This window comes from Syngnathoides biaculeatus, chromosome 20 (assembly GCF_019802595.1).
Source record: "Syngnathoides biaculeatus isolate LvHL_M chromosome 20, ASM1980259v1, whole genome shotgun sequence".
In the NCBI taxonomy this organism is placed as follows: domain Eukaryota; kingdom Metazoa; phylum Chordata; class Actinopteri; order Syngnathiformes; family Syngnathidae; genus Syngnathoides; species Syngnathoides biaculeatus.
The window spans coordinates 26,946-46,078 of record NC_084659.1 but is presented as its reverse complement, the minus strand read 5'-3'; the positions used below and the strand labels follow the sequence as shown (position 1 = coordinate 46,078).

The following is a 19,133-nucleotide window of genomic DNA, read 5'->3' as shown; positions in this document are numbered from 1 at the left end:
ACATTGTTTTGTGTTTTTTGGACCAAGCCTTTTTTCCTTATGATTTTTGTCCCGTTGCTCTGTTGGACTGCCTTTCCCATGTACGACCACTTCCTGGCAATAAACCTTCCTAAAATCCACGCGTACGTCTCAGCTTCCTGCATCTGCATTACAAAATCAAGTTCATTTACCATCCCTACTAATATTCCAGTGTTTCGCAATGCGAGACACTATCATGAATTTTGTGCTCGTTATGCACAAGAGAACGTGAAATAACAAGAACTGACAACAAAATGGCGGCACCATGAGCTGGAGACGAAGTAAAGATATTTTGGAAAAAAAGAAAAAAGTACCTACCAACCACAGTTCTAAATTGTAGGAAATTGGAACCACAACATTTTTTGGGGAGTCACATTTACTATTTAACACATGTCCAAATCTGAGTCTTAATATAATTAAAATGTCCGATTTTCACTTTGTGTTCTCATCCCTCTTATGTAGGCCAGAAAGTGTTGTGATCATCGTGTGAAAATGTGTGCAAGAACGTCAGGAGAGTACAGGGAAAAAGTTTGTGGACCAAAAAAGGAGGAGGGGCCACAACGTCAACTACTGGACGCTGTGTTCAATCTGCAGCCTCGAATTGTCCTACGCAGAGTAGGTTGGTTCATTTGTTGTATGCATTCTAATTTGAATGATATTCTCATTTATGGGCCCCGTTTGATGATGCATTTTACGTAACATTATGAACAGATTAACTTCGCCCGAAGTTAGATGGGGTAAGATCTGGCACTCCCACGAGCCTTGTGAGGATGCTTGGAAATGGACATGGTGTGTGTGTGTATATATGTATTTATATATATATTATATATATATATATATATATATATATATGTGTGTGTGTTACCAGCCAATCACAGGGCACATAGAGGTAAACAGCCGCATTCACAATCACACCTAGGGGCAATTTAGAGTGTCCAATTAATGTTGCATGTTTTTGGGATGTGGGAGGAAACCGGAGTGCCCACGCAGGCACGGGGAGAACACGCAAAATCCACACAGGCGGGTCCGGGATTGAACGTGGGACCTTTTTCCGGTGGGACATGCCCGGAACACCTCACCAGGGAGGCGTCCGGGAGGCATCCAAATCAGACCCCCCAGCCACCTGATCTGGCTCCTCTCAATGCGGAGAAGTAGCGGCTCGACACGCAGCCCCTCCCGGATGACCGAGCTTCTCATCCTATCTCTACGGGAGAGCCCGGACACCCTGCGAAGGAAACTCAATTCGGCCACTTGTATCCGGGAGCTTGTTCTTTCGGTCACGACCCACAGCTCATGCCCATAGGTGAGGGTAGGAACATAGATTGGTAAATTGAGAGCTTTGCCTTTCGACTTAGCTCCCTCTTTACCACAACGGACGAGTGAGCTCTGACAGCGGGCCGGAAGCCGTGCTTCGGCGTCCAGCGGAGGCCGCGAGCCGAGCTTCGGCCAAAGCTCGAACGCCAAAGCTCGGCTAAAGGCCTCCGCTGGACATCAAAGCTCGGTTAAAGGCCTCCGACGGACGCCGAAGCTCGTCAGACTCCGCGTCTTTCCCGTCCGTAGAACCATCCGCGCCTGCCAGCCTGGAGCTCCGGAGGCCTTTGTTTACACACTTAGGTCCCGCGTGTAGGCCTCCGAGTAGTCAGACTCTGGCGTCATTCCGCCCGAAGAACCATCCAAATATTCAACATTATTTACAGCCACAGGTTCAAATCTGTATGGAAGTATTCTTCTGTCTTCCTGATCAACCGATACTACTATTTCTTCATCAGGTGGGGATAAATCCGAGAAATCAGCGCTGGGCACAATGTAATCGAGCCTTTGGTGCGGCACCTTACACACCACATCCCCGCACGTAAGTCATGTGACTTGCGAAAATGGCAGCGCTCCTGAAAATTTGTAATTGGCGATAAAAATCTTCTCAAAACACTATTAAATGAGAGGATTTAACATCACATTGTCAAAATAGAGTACAAATTACATGACCTATTGGATACATTGTTCAAGCAAAGCACTGGATTTCCCGTTTAAAATGAATGCGTCATTGCTGTCAGTTCAACGTTTACAGGTATGCTACCCTGAGAACGCCCAATCTCGTCAGATCTTGGAAGCTAAGCGGGTATGGGCCTGGTTCGTATTTGGATGGGAGACCACCTGGCAATACCAGGTGCTGTAAGCTTCTCTCCCCGGCTAAATGCAGAGGGATTACATCAGGAAGGACATCCGGTGTAAAACTGTGCCAAACAAATATGCGTTCATCTCAGATGACACACTGTGGCGACCCCAAACAGGACAAGCCAAAAGGAAAAGAATAAGAAGAAGGCTGTCAGTTCAACAAATCCACGATCACATGGCAAAGTATGTGAGGATACCAGAAAGCTGGTGGAGCAAAAACTATCCCTTTGTATTCGTGAATTCAATCAATGAGATAGAGCAGAATGAGACTATGCATAAGTTTATGCATACCCCAATAGCAGATGGTAGCACAGACATAACAGGACACAAAATGCCAGTCATATATATCAAATTCAGGGAGGAAAATGATGTCTGCTATAGAACTGTGTAGGTTGGCCAAATGAGTTATATTAAAAGTAAACTAATGGAAGTTGCTGTTGTAATTTGAAACTTTTAATAAACCATGAAACTTTCTATGATGATGTGCGATACTGGTGTGTGGCCACAGTGAGCACTTCTGATGTTGCTCACAATGGTCCTCAGTGTGCTCATGGATCTTGTCTGTATGCCCAGACAGATGAAATATTAGAGGGTACATTGGTCTCAACTATTTCACGCAGGGATACGTACATGGAATTAAGATTTTGGACGGAGCAGGACGCAATGTCAGTTATAGCGAAACGTTGGGAATGGATGCAAAAAAGTTTGATGCCTCACAAACTTCATATTGAAATCCAACAGGATAAAATTGTGGAATTGTACTGCGCATGGAAAGCAGCATGAGTACTTTTTACATGGAAACAGCACGAGTAATATCATTGTAGTCTTTCTAAATGAGCAGGTGTATTCATTTGACTTGGCTCGTAATGGAACCCAATACTCTGTCTTAAAAGTCCGATGTGATACAAATAGTCAAATGGGCATTTCTCTTGCATGATATTGTGCATTTACATATCCCTAACCCGACTTGGCGGCATAAAACCATCACACACTTCATTGAGCAAGTCAGTGATACACTTACAAAGTGAAAGTTGTTCTCCTGCAACGGATAAAGCACTGATAAGAATGAAATCAAACTCAGAGAAGATACTTCTCCCTCACTTACCTTCAAACATACAGCCTTGTTTGTTAATATTATCCACATTTAGTTGTGCGTGCGGTCTTGAGCAAGCCTTAATCCATTGTAGACACTTCGTCAACTGTGTTTTAGGCTTTAGAAAATGAATCAACCAGTCCCTTGTAACCTAGCAGGGTATCCTTCATCACAATTGCACGTTCCCCAAGCGCATCTGAGGACCAATTTCTTCGTCACATTAACTTTTCCAAGTGCACGCTACTGACAACCAGGATTGCTTGCGGGATAATATGGCAAGAGGGGCTTGTCAAGCCATTGTCGTAACGACAATACGGCTATCTGACTGGCTATTATTGTACGAGTGATTGACAGGTCGGAAAGGTCCATTTTGAGTTACTGAGTAATAGCACCCCATTTCCTCCTCCACATTGTGCAGTTGCAGTTAAATACTGTAAACAAATTAATTTCACCACTTTGTCTTTGTCTTGCAGATGTCAGTGAGTATCTTCATCCAGAGCAGCAACAGTCAGTGTCCGGTCACATCAAAGAGGAGAATGAAGAGGTTCAGCGTATCATTGAGGAGGAGAAAGCGATCATACACATGAAAGAGGAAGAGCAGGAGGAAATCATCCAGGTTCCAGCCACTGGTGTCCATTTGAAGAGTGAAGATGAAGATCAAAGTGAGGAGAGACGGGGGGCGGAGCCTCCAGAATCAGAATCAGGTTTACTGGCCAAGTGTGTAAAAACACACAGGGAATTTTTCTCCGGCAGTCGGTGCAGCCCTGGTATGACATTCAGGACAGCCAGGAACAGCTCAAGTGATGGAGACCACTGTGGAGGATCACAAACAGCCGATGATGATGATGATGATAATGATGATGAACAATCGGAACGTGATATGACATGTCACACTACCAACAAATGCTGGAAATGTTCTCAGTGTGGGAAAACCTTTGCTTCTGTAAGGAATTTCAAACAACATGTGAAAATACACACTGGTGAGAAGCCTTTTTCCTGCTCAGTTTGTAGCCAAAGATTTACTTTGAAGGCAAATTTTAAAATACACACAAGAACACACACTGGTGAGAAACATTTTTCATGTCCAGTTTGTGATAAAAGATTCACTGAGAATGGAAGTTTAAAAAGACACACAAGAACACACACTGGTGAGAAACCTTTTTCATGTCCAGTTTGTGATAAAAGATTCACTGAGAAGAGAATATTAAAAATACACTCAAGAACACACACTGGTGAGAAACCTTTTTCATGTCCAGTTTGTGATAAACGATTCATTGAGAAGGGAAATTTAAATAGACACACAAGAACACACACTGGTGAGAAACGTTTTTCATGTCCAGTTTGTGATAAAAGATTCCCTGAGAAGGGACGTTTAAAAAAACACACAAGAACACACACTGGTGAGAAACCTTTTTCATGTCCAGTGTGTGATAAAAGATTCACTGAGAAGGGAAATTTAAAAAGACACACAACAACACACACTGGCGAGAAACGTTTTTCATGTCCAGTGTGTGATAAAAGATTCACTGAGAAGGGAAATTTAAAAAGACACACAAGAACACACACTGGTGAAAAACCTTTTTCCTGCTTAGTTTGTGGTCAAAGATTCACAGGGAAAAGAGATTTAAAAAAACACACAAGAACACACCCTGGTGAGAAACCATTTTCATGTCCAGTTTGTGATAAAAGATTCACTGAGAAGAGAAAATTAAAAATACACTCAAGAACACACACTGGTGAGAAACCGTTTTCATGTCCAGTTTGTGATAAAAGATTCACTGAGAATGGAAGTTTAAAAAGACACACAAGAACACACACTGGTGAGAAACCTTTTTCATGTCCAGTTTGTGATAAAAGATTCACTGAGAAGGGACATTTAAAAAGCCACACAAGAACACACACTGGTGAGAAATCTTTTTCCTGCTCAGATGTGGTCAAAGATTCTCTGTGAATGAAAGCTTAAAAAGACTCGAGAACACACAAGTAAGAAACTCTTGCTTACTCACTTAGGTCAAACATTCTCTTCTAAGTGCAGTAAAAACTGAGAAGTCCCCCCCCCACACACACACACAACCACCTTCCCATCCACACCCCAGGAATTTTCATGTATGTGTATCTGGGTCCCACAATTAATGAAATATGTAAATAATATTTATACTTTACATATTTGAGACTAACATTACAGCAGTACATGCATTTACTCAAATCTTTGTCAGTTTTATCACCTGACTTCTGGAATAATGTGCACAAAATAAAAGGACAAGGAGAGTCTGTCTCATGAGGAGAACATGAGAGACAAGACAGTAACAGTCTCCAACCCTGTTCTGAACCAGCATTTCGTGTTTGTTTGTTTTTAAATTTCAAGAGCGCACAAGGTCAAGAGGGAGGGGTGAGCAAGCAAGTTAACAAAAGCACATTCTTTCATAACAATGTGTGTGTGTTGGTGAACTTGTCCTTGGCCACTTCTCGGGCGATCAGGAGTCGGCTTGTGCACCTGTGTGGGGACTGCGCGTCCTGTATGTGCAAAGAATCTTCAAAGCAAGGATAATACTTTGGCTTTGTAGCAAATCCATAATAAATATATTGACAATAATTCTAACAATCTTTTATTATAAAACTGTCTGAAGTCTTGGAGGACATCCCAGTAGGTACCACAGTGCCCATGCCATTTGCTGCACAAAGTGGTTGATTTCTCCCGCTGGATCACAAAAAGGATAAAAGTGCTCCCAAATAGGAGCCAATTCCTCTCGCTGGAATCATAGAAGGGAAAAAAGTGCCCGCGGCATTACTACTTCTTGGGCGTCGCGGAGGAAGCTTTCGATGGGGCACAACGCTGATAAACAAAAAATTTGATCATGGACACAAAATGGGGAGGGGGAGTGAAAAATCAATGTGATGCACTGAATGTGCAATCGGTGAAATGTGAACTAGAGAGGGATTACTGTATCAGGTTAAGACACAAGTGAACATGTGAAAAAAACAATGATCAAAAAGCTTTTAATGTAATGGTGTAAAATGATTTACTTTGTTATTGACCGAGAACCAACTTTCTTGTATTCTGTGTAGCAGCTATTATTGTATGTTCGACCCATAACCAAGGTCTCTTGTCCCCAAACAGCGGTTGATCTCATTTGAGCTTTTCTGATTCGTAAAAGTGAAAATATAATCCAATATCAATGTCATTAAAAAAAATCTCAGAGTATAAAGCTGCCTCGAGAAGGAATGTCTGCATATATTTTTGTGATGACTGACAGTTTTGGGACATGTAGCCACATTTCTTGGGCGAGTCTTGCAAGCAAGTGATACCTTGCCATGTTTGTCATTTTTAGGAAGATGTCCTTTTTCATGCCAATCCATAAATTAGTTTTTTTTATGCACAATAAATTTGTGAGGGAACATAATTTTGGGGGTACTAGCTATTTTTCATGCGATGGAACAATATATGACATCAATGTAAGATACACAGCCGACTTGAACAAAGCCGTGATTAAAAACTCAAGCGAGATGTATTTTTTGTTTATTATTTCTTGAAAAGTTTTAATTTTGAAGATCAGGATTCCACCTGACAGCTACAATGTGTAAAAATATGACAAATACTTCACCGGAGGTTTTTTGTTCATGGTCACCTTTATACAAGAAGCTGGATCTTTTGTTCTCACTGTCACCATGGATTTTTTTACACACTTATGTATCCACTGTCTTGATTCAAAATTGAAGATAGATCCGCAGATAATAGTTTCAATTTTCATTTCCACAAACCACAAATGTGCTGTAATAATGACTACACTGAATTACATGTAGATTTGTATGCTAAACCCACAAACACTTGTTATGCATCTGAGTGTAATTTTGAAAAAGCTAATAAAATCTGAAAAATATTGTTTGTTTCATTTTCATGGAGATCATTTCCAAGCATTGAATGAGGTGCCTTTGAAAGTTTGGGTTATCACACTGTACTTGCAAGGCAGGCCTCAGTGAAGTTTGTTCACGTTACAGCAGTTTTGTTTACCATGGAAGCTTATGGCAAACCCAAAGATAGTACAACACGTACACAAACAAGTTGCTTGCTCATGACGAGATCCAGCATCAACCCGAGCAAATATCCAGTTTGAAAAGCTGGGAGCTATTGATTTTACCAGACCACATCAGAAGATAAAGTCAATGAAACCAAACGTCATTAAGAAAACCTTTTCCTTCAGCAACAACTGGGCCTAAAAAGCCAAAGATCATTGGACATGACCAGAGATGAAATCACGACAAAAGGAAATCAATCACAACAATATGAGGAGAAGTGGGGCGAGTCAGGACACTCAGATCTTCACTCTCACATTTACCTGGTTGCAACTCTTTCAGAGAACCTATAAATAAAACAGAACTACATGTTTAGTAAGTGCCAAAATAAAATGTATAATTCTGTAGTGAATGTTGAAACCAGGGATCTTTAGATCTTCAGTCTAACACTCTCCCAACTGAGCAATTTCAGCACCATGAGGATAGCAATTGTTGCCTGGTTACAACTCTTTCAAAGAACCAAAACATTACGCCAAACATAACCAGATGTTCAATAAGTGCCAAAAAAAACACATAATTCTGTACTAAATGCTGAAACCAGGGATCTTTCGATCTTCAGTCTAAGGCTCTCCCAGCTGAGCTATTTCAGCTCGGTGAGGGTAAAAACTGTTGCCTGGTTGCAACTCATTCAAAGTACCAAAAAATCCAAAGAGTTGGACATGATCAGAGATGAAATAACAACAAAAGGAAATCTGCCAAAAACCTTACCTCATAGAAGACTGCTTTCAACACACGCACGAAACAGTATGAATACTTGGTGATGCCTTACGGACTCACGAACGCAGCAGCCATATTTCAGAATTTTGTCAATGACGTCTTACGCGAAATGCTTAAAGGTCTAGGACCTTGATTGTATTTATATATTACACAAACGTAGCAAATTTTTCATGAAAAAATATTTTAAAAATTCTCAGCACAACAGAAATGAAATAAATTACCACCAAAATGCAAATTTTTTTTGTAATCCGAATGCCTCTGATGTCTGTTTCAAACCGAGGATCTGTTGAAACTGCTTCCTTGTGACGTCACTCCGAGACAACCCCGGTTGAGTAAGGATCGGTCGCTGCTGAAGTGTTGTCGTCAGAGTAGGATCTCGAGGAGATAGACAAGCCAAGTGAATACTGTACCGGGCTTTCAAAGCAGTCCTCTGTGAAATGCTTGCACCATATTACATTCCACTTTGATTTGCAAGACCAATCGCAAATCTGGTCCATAACCTGCCTATTTGTTCATCTTTCGGCCATTCATGTCAAGCAGCGTTTGACACAAAACAGCCGTATACAACACACTTCCTCAGTCACCATCTTTGCAAACTTTTTCACTCTCTGGCTAAATGTTGTCTCGATGTGACGTCACATTCCGTGGAGTTACATAACTTGCTGAATCTAAGTGGCATTTCAAACAAAATCTTAAGACTGACATTGATGCTAATTTATTTCATTTCTGTTGTTGAGAGTTTTAAAATATTTTTTAAATGAAATTTTATCTACATTTGTATGATAGACAAATAAAATACAGGTCCTCTGGATTAGACCTTTAACATATATGTTTTCTGTACCTAGATGACATCCCAATTTTTTTCCCAGACAAAAAATTCCCATGCTGGGCACGTTTGTGTGGTGTTACAGCAGTTGTTGCGTCACGACCGATATGTCAAGGCTAAAAAGTGTGAGTTTCACCAACCCTCCGTGTCATTCTTGGGCTTTGTCTTGGCAGAGTTGGAGACACGCATGGATCCCTGCAAGGTCAAGGCCGTCCTTCATCTGCCCACTCCTACGACTCGCAAGGAGGTATGGTGGTTTATCGGGTTTGCCAACTTCTACCTCAAATTCATCCGAAACTTTAGTACCGTGGCAGCCCCATTGCATGCGCTAGCCTCTCCCCACAGTTCGTTCATTTGGAATCCGGCCTGCTAAGTGGCCGTTCATAAGTTCAAGGCCAGCTTTACTTCAGCTCTGGTCCTCATCTTGCCTGATCCTGATGGGCAGTTTCTTGTCGAGGTCGATGTGTCGGATTCTGGGTGGTTCTCTCACTGAGTAATCCTAAAGACGGAAGACTCCACCCCTGTGCATTCCTTTCCAAAAATCTGACTCCGGCGGAACGAAATTATAACATCAGCGACTGCGAACTGCTTGCAGTCAAGACAGCCATGTCAAAAGTGAGACATTGGTTAGAGGGGACGCAGGTCCCATTCTTGGTATTAACGGACCACAAAAATTTAGAATATATTAAATCAGCCAAGAGGCACTCTTTTTTTTACGCTCTTCCGCTTTGTGATGTCCTATTGGCCAGGGACAAAGAAGTCCGACCATGCCCTAATCCTCCCCGATCCTTGTTTCATCTTAGTCTTCACCTGAGAAATTGATACCAACTTAACGCCGGCAGCCGGCTCAGCCGGCTTGGCCTTGTCGGCTGGGGGGGCTCATTTTCGGCGCCGAGGTGGCTTATCATGGCGCCGAGCCGGGCCGCTTTATGGCGTTATTCGTAGCCGCTGTCCGCAAGCCTGATGTGCAGCCTTCGCCGAAACCATGACCGGCGGATGCGGTGCCTTGGCCGGGGTGGCTTATCACGGAGCTGAGGCGGGCTGCTTTATGGCATTGTGGTCGCACGCGGCTGAGTGCGCCATAACCAGCAGTGTTTTTCAGAGCCGCCGCCGTCCGCGAGCCCGAAGGCTGCGTGAGGCGACGCAACAGCCTTCGCCGGCGAGCCTGACGCCGTCCGATGCGCACATCGACACATTTAGCACGCCTGCCATTACGTTATGAGAGACCGATTACGTGGTCCGTCCCAAACTATTTTGTTTTAGTAGCTGTATAAACACCTACCTGTCATTTGGAACCCACAAAGCTCTCGTCCTCTGCACCCGTGCAATCCATTTTTCACAACGACCCGGGTCTCTTGCAAACTTATGAAGGGTAATTCCATTCTCCCGAGTGTTCAAGCAATGTCCAGCAATGCAATGAGCCGGCATTTTGGCTAACATGAAGGAACAACGAGCTACCTTCCCGAGATAAAACTAAGAGAAACAAACGAGTCCACACGAGGGCGGTCCTGCCATGTCCGTCACTTCCTGCTTCTTCTTGAAAACAAATCCTTCGAGAGGATTTTCATGGCGGGAGTTACAAAAAGCTGTAAATGTCAAAATCATGTTTTGTGGTGAAGAAAAATAAAACCGCATGGGTCCATGTCAGCCAAGACCAACTGTAAAACTCTCCTCGTTAGTGTAGTGGACAGTATCTCTGTCTTTCATGAGAAAGACCGGGGTTCAATTCCCTGACGAGGAGTTAACTCATGATACCTTGTGCTTTTCGTGGGGCTCTACCTTTTGGAAAGCAAGCCAAGCAGCCTTGTTTCCAAGCAGGAACCTCACACGTATCAGGGGAACATCACAACTCCAGTTCTCCACAACTGAAATTGTTGCTCACGTGCCGTCAATCAGCAGGACCAGCGACTCGCCTCACTCGGTGGAATTACATTTGTTCACTGTAGTGGCCTGAAAGAGGCAAACAGAACAAATCGCGAAACATTTTAACCTTCTAGAAAACACAAAACAAACAAGAAAGTCTTTAAAATTACAAAAATAGATTAACAAAACACAAATATGGAAGTAATTCTTTGCCATTTGAGTATGAACTCGAATTTTTAACATGGATTTTTTTTTTTAACATTGAAATCCAACAGGTAAAATACTGTACAATCAATATTCACCCTAAAAAATATCTGTCTGAAAAAATACAACGTAACACATAGAGCTTTCATTTCTGGACAATGTGAAAATAAATTCCACCCTCAACTGGTTACCGGCCAATCACAGGGCACATAGAAGCAAACAACCACTCGCAAACACGTGCAGGGGCGATTTAGTCATTTTCGGACATGGGAAGAAACGGCAGAATCCGGAGAAAGCCAATGCAGGCACGGGGAGAACATGGAGACTCGACACAGCCGGTACTGGGATTTGAACTCCCTCCCCTCGGAAAAGTGAGGCCAACGTTCGACACTGTTCTTCCTTTATTTGATCCATATTATCTAAAATATTGTGGTAATTATTGTAATATTTCCAGAGGTTGAAGTTGCAAAGACTAGAGAGGAAATTTTGGTGATGATTGTTGACAGTTTTTGGGTTCATGCACCAGTCCTGAGAGGATGTGGCACTCGCCCACCGTGTTTTTGTGATTTTAATAATGACACCCAAATAAATAGATTTTTCCACATATTAAATAGGTAATTGACATAATTTTTGGGTACTAGCTGTTGTTCATGTGGTGCAGTGTTATACAGTATGTCAGCAATGTATGATATACTACTAATTTAAAGAAAGTCATGTGTGGAAACTCAAGCAAGCTGTTTTCTTTTTTTAATTTCAAGAAAAGTTGTTGAGCAAAAAAAAAAAAAGCAAAAAAAAGGTTTTTCAAATATGGACCATGAAGACCCAGACTTTCAACACCAATGTTTTAGTGATGGCAACATCAAATGTGCAAATAATTGATTGAAATAAGACTGGAATTTGGAGTTGTAGAATGTCAACTGTATTTCTGATCTTTAATAAATGACATTTGTTAAAACAATGAATATGACTCAATTTGCTTGTAGAGTATATTAAATCCATGTTCCCCATCAAAAAGAAATGAATGTCTTTCAACCATTGGGAACCTTCGATTAGAAAAACGCTCTCAACTTCAAGCAAATGTGGCCCGAGCCAAATGGCCAAAGTGAAAAACTGCGAACCTGAGGGACTGTGGAGGATCACGAGAAGCTCCAATATCAGATAGTGATGACATGATGTCACACTCTCCTCACTGATGACGACATGAAAAAAGTCCAAGCGTGATATAACATGTCACACTGACGTAAACGATTCAAATTTTGTCTTTGAGGAAAAAAAGCAAATGAAATGAGAAGACTTACTGAAGAGAAACCTTTTCCCTGCTCAGTTTGTGGTCAGATTCTCTCCTCCTTATAGTTCTGATAAACACAACACGGGGTGTGTGGCCCACACACACTCACATACAGTATAGAGTTGCATCACATATTGTTTTCTAGTATCTGTTTGTGCATCATCCTGTGTTGTGTATTGTTTTGTTTTGTTTTTTTTATAAGGCTGGATTGTCAGATTGTCCCTATCATCTTGCCTCGATCGTAATTTTGAAAGTTGTGTGTCTTGTTCTAGATTGTATTGTTTTTTCAGATTGTCTTGTAAAGTTTTTATTGTCTTGCATATTCTTGTTGGTGCGTTTTCTTCTCATGTTTGATTGTGTCGTGGTGTCGTTGGATTGTGTTGCCTTGATGCTGCTCTATTTGTATTTATATTTGCTGCATTTTGTCATGCAAATATACAGTAGCAGTAATGCTAAGATGTATTTGTTGATACTGCATTGTAACAGGCAGATCTTCTCCCAGAACGCAGCACTGACCTGGAATGATCTCAAACCAAAGTATTATGATTACATTGTTGGCAGGATTCAAACCTACACAGGGAGACCCCAATGGATTTCAAGCCCATCGCCTTAACCACTCAGCCACAACAAGCACAGCTGTTATGACTTTTTTTCATTTTTTGACTTCTGCACATTTGCAAACATGCGTGACTAATTTATGGGGAACTCACGTGGTGAATAAAACAGCTTACAGTTCAAAATCAGCAACTCTAAAAGCGGGCTCAGTGTGTGCTGAGCTGCATAACATCCATGCACCATTTGTCATTGATATAAAAGCATATTCCACTGCATTTCGGTTTCCGTGTTAGCTCAGAAACACGGTCTGCACAATGGAGGTTGAAGGAAGGGAGCGTGATGGCAGCATCAGACACTTTTCCACAAAACCAAGTCTCCATGAAGCACAGAGATGCAGAACCTCCAAAGTTTTGTTCAGAAACTGCATGAAATCAAGGTTTTGATCATCTCATGGGCAAAAAAACTCCCCTCAAAAATGGGAGAAAATTGCCCACTCCTGACTTGTAAGACAAATACTGGGCAAGCTTTGTTGACACGAATTCCACCAGTCGGGCATGTCAGTGACTTGTATTGGTTGCCAACAATATACCCTAATTTTGAGATTATACCGCTACAGAAGATTGTTGTCACTGACTCTGTGGTGCAACGGTAGCACGTCTGACTCCAGATCAGAAGGTTGTGTGTTCAAGTCACGTCAGTGTCATTTTGTTGGCATTCTGATGGATATCAAAGGTTCAGCTTTAAATTCACAGCCCATTCCCCAGGAAAAGACATACCATGGGTTTGTAGCTGACTGTTTGAGCATTTGACTGACTTCTGCTTTTGTCAGGAATCTTTCATTTGTCACTGAGGTGTAAAACTTGAAGTTATTGGGTGAAAATCCAATCCGTACATCATGGCCGGCCTCACCACTGTTTTGTAAACTTTTCCCTTCATCCTAGCAGAGACTCTTCTGTCACATAACACACCAGACACCTTTCGCCAGCTGTTCCAACCTGCTTGGACCCGTTTCTTTACTTCCTTACCACACTCACCATTGCTCTGGATTGTTGATCCTAAATATTTGAAGTCGTCCACCCTCGCTATCTCTTCTCCCTCTAGCCTCACTCTTCCCCCTCCACTTTTCTCATTCACGCACATATATTCTGTTTTACTTCAGCTAATCTTCATTCCTCTCCTTTCCAGTGCATGTCTCCATCTTTCTAATTGTTCCTCTGCATGCTCCCTGCTTTCACTGCATATCACAATATCATCTAGGAACATCATGGTCCAAGGGGATTCCAGTCTAACCTCATCTGTCAGTCTATCCATTACCACTGCAAACAGAAGGGGCTCAGTGCTGATCCCTGATGCAGTCCCACCTCCACCTTAAATTCCTCTGTCACACCTAAGGCACACCTCACCATTGTTCTGCTGCCATCATACATGTCCTGCACCATTTTAACATACTTCTCTGCCACACCAGACTTACGCATGCAGTACCACAGTTCCTCTCTTGGTACTCTGTCATAGGCTTTCTCTAGATCCACAAAGACACAATGTAGCTCCTTCTGACCTTCTCTGTACTTTTCCACGAGAATCCTCAAGGCAAATAATGCATCTGTGGTACTCTTTCTCGGCATTAAACCATACTGTTGCTCACTGATACTTACTTCTGTCCTGAGTCTAGCCTCCACTACTCTTTCCCATAATTTCATTGTGTGGCTCATCAACTTTATTCCTCTATAGTTCCCACAGCTCTGAACATCCCCTTTGTTCTTAAAAATGTGAACTAGAGCACTTTCCCTCCAGGCATCTTTTTGCCCGCTAGTATTCTGTTGGATAAGTTGGTCAAAACTCCACAGCCATCTCTCCAAATTGCTTCCATACCTCTACCGGTATGTCATCAGGACCGGCTGCCTTTCCATTTTTTATCCTTTGTAGCGCCTTTCTGACTTCCCCCTTAGTAATCATTGCCACTTCCTGGTCCTTCACACTTGCCTCTTTAACTCTTCCTTCTCTCTCATTTTCTTCATTCATCAACTTCTCAAAGTATTCTTTCCATCTATTTAGCACACTACTGGCACCAGTCAACACACTTCCATCTCTATCCTTAATCACCCTTACCTGCTGCACATCCTTCCCATCTCTATCCCTCTGTCTGGCCAACCTGTAGAGATCCTTTTCTCCTTCTTCCGTGTCCAACCTGGTGTACATGTCTTCATATGCCTCTTGTTTAGCCTTCGCCACATCTACCTTTATCCTACGTCGCATCTCGATGTACTCCTTTCGCCTCTCCTCAGTCCTCTCAGTATCCCACTTCTTCTTCGCTAATCTCTTTCCTTGTATGACTCCCTGTATTTTGGAGTTCCACCACCAAGTCTCCTTCTCACCTTTCCAACAAAAAGACACACCAAGTACTCTCCTACCTGTCTCTCTGATTACCTTGGCTGTCGTTGTCCAGTCTTCCGGGAGCTTCTGCTGTCCATCGAGAGCCTTTCTCACCTCTTTCCGAAAGGCCGCACAACATTCTTCCTTTCTCAGCTTCCACCACATGGTTCTCTGCTCTACCTTTGTCTTCTTAATCTTCCTACCCACCACCAGAGTCATCCTACACACTACCATCCTATGCTGTCGAGCTAAACTCTCCCCCACCACTAGCTTAGTCAGTAACTTCCTTCAAATTACACCGTCTGCACAAAATGTAATCCACCTGCGTGCTTCTACCTCCGCTCTTGTAGGTCACTATATGTTCCTCCCTCTTCTGGAAATAAGTGTTCACTACAGCCATCTCCATCCTTTTTGCAAAGTCCACCACCATCTGTTCCTCAAAGTTCCTTTCCTGGATGCCGTACTTACCCATCACTTTTTCATCGCCCCTGTTTCCTTTACCAATATGTTCATTACAATCTGCACCAATAACAGCTCTCTCGCTGTCTGGGATGCCCAGAACTACTTCATCTAGTTCCTTCCAGAATTTCTCTTTCAACTCTAGGTCACATCCTACCTGTGGGGCATAGCCGCTAACCACATTATACATAACACCCTCAATTTCAAATTTTAGTCTCATCACTCGATCTGATACTCTTTTCACCTCTTTCAGCTCTTCCTTTAAAATAAACCCTACTCCATTTCTCTTCCCATCTACTCCGTGGTAGAATAATTTAAACCCTGCTCCCAAACTTCTAGCCTTACTAACTTTCCACCTGCTCTCTTGGATGCACAGAATATCAACCTTTCTCCTAATCATCATGTCAACCAACTCCTGAGCTTTTGCTGTCATAGTCCCAACATTCAAAGTCCCTACACTCAGTTGTAGGCTCTGTGCATTCCTCTTTTTCTTCTGAAGATGGATCCGCTTTCCTCCTCTTCTTTGTCTTTGACCCACAGTAGCTGAATTTCCACCGACGCCCTGCAGATTAGCAGTGCCGGGGGCGGGCGTTGTTAACCCGGGCCACGACCGATCCGGTATGGGATTCTTTAGATGAACGCTCATATTTGTTTGGCACAGTTTTTACGCCGGATGCCCTTCCTGACGCAACCCTCTGCATTTATCCGGGCTTGGGACCGGCCTACAGATTGCACTGGTTTGTGCCCCCATAGGGCTGCATTCTACAGGAGACATTAGTGTCAGAAGTAAAACATTACTCACGATCAGGTATTAAACTATAATGATCTAGTGCAGAGGGTAGGCACAAATACTTTGATCTAACAGCTCTAAATCATACACATTTCACGACTGGAACGAATGATGAATATTGAATTGTCTACAGAACTGAGAGGGTGCAGGAAGGCATGGGGGTGTAGCTCAGTGGTAGAGTATTTGACTGCAGTTCAAGAGGTCTCCAGTTCAACTCTGGATGCCCCCTTCTTCCTGCTTTGTTCAGAGACTGCATCAATTTAGGGTTTTGGTCATCTCATGAGCAAAAAAATCCTCCCCCGAACATGGTAGAAAATTCCCCACTCGTGACTTGAATGACAAATAAAGTGCAAGTTTTTTTGACACTCATTCACTGGTCGGCCATTTCAGAGACTTGTTTTGGTTGCCAATTATATACCCGACTATTGAGTTTATGTAGTGGTGTGATCCTATTGTGCTATAATAGGAACAGGATGTGGAAGCGCGGTTTTATTTTGAAAGGCAGCACTTTCATTTATTCTTTTTTGTTCTTTTCAACATCATTGTGTGTTAAAAATCTTCGTTGTAGGGGAAAATGCCATTGAATTGTTGGAAGATCTGAGAAACACAGAAAATAGGCTGTGTGTTTATTTTGAAGCCACATTTATCATGTGGTAGGAAGAAATACTTCCTCTTGTTTGTGAGATTCCTGGTGGAAGGCACACTTTTTGTTCTCCTCCACTCATTTTCATTGTTTTGTTGTAGAATGTGAATATTAGTTAGTTTAAAACATTTGCAAAGCAGGTTTAGTCACAGAGGCACGGTGTTTAATGTGTTTCATGAATTTCAAACAGAAACTCGCTAGCTGGAGAAGTGGAGACGTTGTCGAGGTCCGTGTGCGTCATTAGTCGGTGGCCATGTTCTTTGTGCAGTGTGAATGAGTGTCAGCAGAAGCCGCGTGGTGACCGTGTTCTTGATGTTGCAGAGTTTTGAGAGTAATTCCCAAAAGAAATCTATGAACATCCGTGAATGTGTCTCCTTTATAATACAGCTATGCGAGTTTATGCAAGTTTTTTCATATTGTTTTCATCTGCTGCAATGTAAATCAGATGTTATTTGTTTTTGTGATATATTTCCTCTTGTTTGATGGACTCCTGAGTGTCAGAGTTTGAGAGTAATTGTGAAGTGAAATCTGTTAACATCTCTGAATCTGTTGAGTAGATTAAACCAGGTTGAGACCAGCCAATGTGTGTGTCTTCTCATTCATCATCCAAAAAAAATACACAACGCAGAAACAATAGACAGGCACGGGGAGAACATGAAATCTCTCCACAGGTTGGGCTGGGAATGAAACTTGGACCTCAGAACCGTACCATGATTCTAAAATTGGTGTCAACAATGAAGGTTTGTGGCTCGTTGGTCTAGGGGTATGATTCTTGCTTACGGTCCGAGACGTCTTGGCTTCAACTCCTGGATGACACCCTCTAAAAGATTGTCATGTGGTATACCCTGTGGTGAAAACATCTCTCCTTTGGCTTGTTGGTCTTGTGCAATAATTCTCAACTGTTTCCTGTTACAAGCTCCCCAGAAAAATAAATAAATAAATAAATAAATTCAGAGGCCCCCCCCCCCCCCCCCAGAGTAAACACCTATGTAACATTGTATATAAAACATAATCTAATGTAATCCTAATAAAACATTCAGGATACTGCAATACAAAGAACGGTTGCTCGATTTACGAAAAATAATACATTCATTGTTTGGGATTCATTTTCACTAGGGTGGTGCTAAAACACTACATGTGACACGAGAGCCACGGGTTGTCCAATCCTGGTCGAGTGGCATGATAAAAAAAAAAAAAAAATGTCAATAGGTACATCTTGTGTCTTGTTAGTCGAGGCAGGACCATGCTTCTTGCTTTGGGTGCAAGAGGTCCCAGGTTCAAAGACCTCGGTATCTTCAACACTATGAATGTAAAATTGAAATTGAAAAATATAGATTTCCGTTACAGGATGGTGTGTAAAGTACCACAAAGCAGAAAAGTCAGACATTTGGATTCACACAAGTATAAAATGGATTCCCTCAGGAAAGTAAAATTTGCCACAACTGACAGAGGGCAAACATGCAGTGGGGGGCAGGTGCGTTAACACAATTAAATAAAAACCAGATGAGACTGAAAGTCACTGATGGTGTCGTGGTACACACACCTGACTTTGGTGTGGGCAGCGTAGGTTTGATTCCTGCTCAGTGATGGTGTCAATTATGTCCCCTGTGACTGACTGGCAACCAGCTCATAGTGTCTTTTGTGTGGTGTGAGCTGGGATGGGCTCCAGCACTCCTGTGACCGTTGTGGGGATAAGTGGCTTAGAAAATGGATGGATCATTCATACACATAATTGGGAGTGCAAAACCGGAACTCCTTTTATTTTCACACATGCACACTTTTTCACTCATTTAGAGTGAGAGCATACACAATGACGACAACGACTATGAAGAATAAACCCACAATGCATTGCACATTGAACATGCCAGTAAAGTGTATCCCTTAACGACGCAACGGAAGCCGATATTCTCCCCAGGGGCCCAGAGGTTCAGAACCACAGACGAAAAAGAGTTGTCATGATCTCCGTGGGGGTTTTCTCCGGCCACTCTGATTTCCTTCCATGGCATCAAAAAATCAATGGTAGATTGATTGAAGAGTTATCATCATCATCATCATCATTATCAT

The 19,133-nt window shown here is 42.4% G+C and overlaps 1 protein-coding gene, 2 non-coding genes and 1 pseudogene across 7 annotated transcripts in view; all 4 read left to right on the top strand.

The window, feature by feature from the left end:
- LOC133493809 (gastrula zinc finger protein XlCGF57.1-like) overlaps positions 1 to 7,658 on the top strand; it is a 176,643-nt gene extending 168,985 nt beyond the window's left edge. The window contains exons 1-3 of one of the 5 annotated variants that reach the window (XM_061807656.1): positions 505 to 633; positions 1,788 to 1,870; positions 3,757 to 7,658. In XM_061807656.1, the coding sequence (XP_061663640.1) occupies positions 3,867 to 5,234 (1,368 nt within the window). In that variant the 5' untranslated portion in view covers positions 505 to 633; positions 1,788 to 1,870; positions 3,757 to 3,866 and the 3' untranslated portion in view covers positions 5,235 to 7,658. Of the gene's footprint in view, positions 1 to 480; positions 638 to 1,787; positions 1,871 to 3,756 lie in introns of those variants that run through there. The other 4 variants (XM_061807655.1, XM_061807654.1, XM_061807653.1 and 1 more) reach the window with 4 other exon arrangements.
- On the top strand, positions 2,076 to 2,194 carry LOC133494033 (5S ribosomal RNA; annotated as a pseudogene).
- Positions 7,659 to 13,438: 5,780 nt separating the features above from the next.
- On the top strand, positions 13,439 to 13,510 carry trnaw-cca (transfer RNA tryptophan (anticodon CCA)). Its single transcript has one exon. It is a non-coding gene; the product is annotated as a tRNA-Trp (tRNA).
- Positions 13,511 to 16,583: 3,073 nt separating this feature from the next.
- trnac-gca (transfer RNA cysteine (anticodon GCA)) lies at positions 16,584 to 16,655 on the top strand. The gene has a single exon. It is a non-coding gene; the product is annotated as a tRNA-Cys (tRNA).
- The last annotated feature ends 2,478 nt before the right edge of the window (positions 16,656 to 19,133 follow it).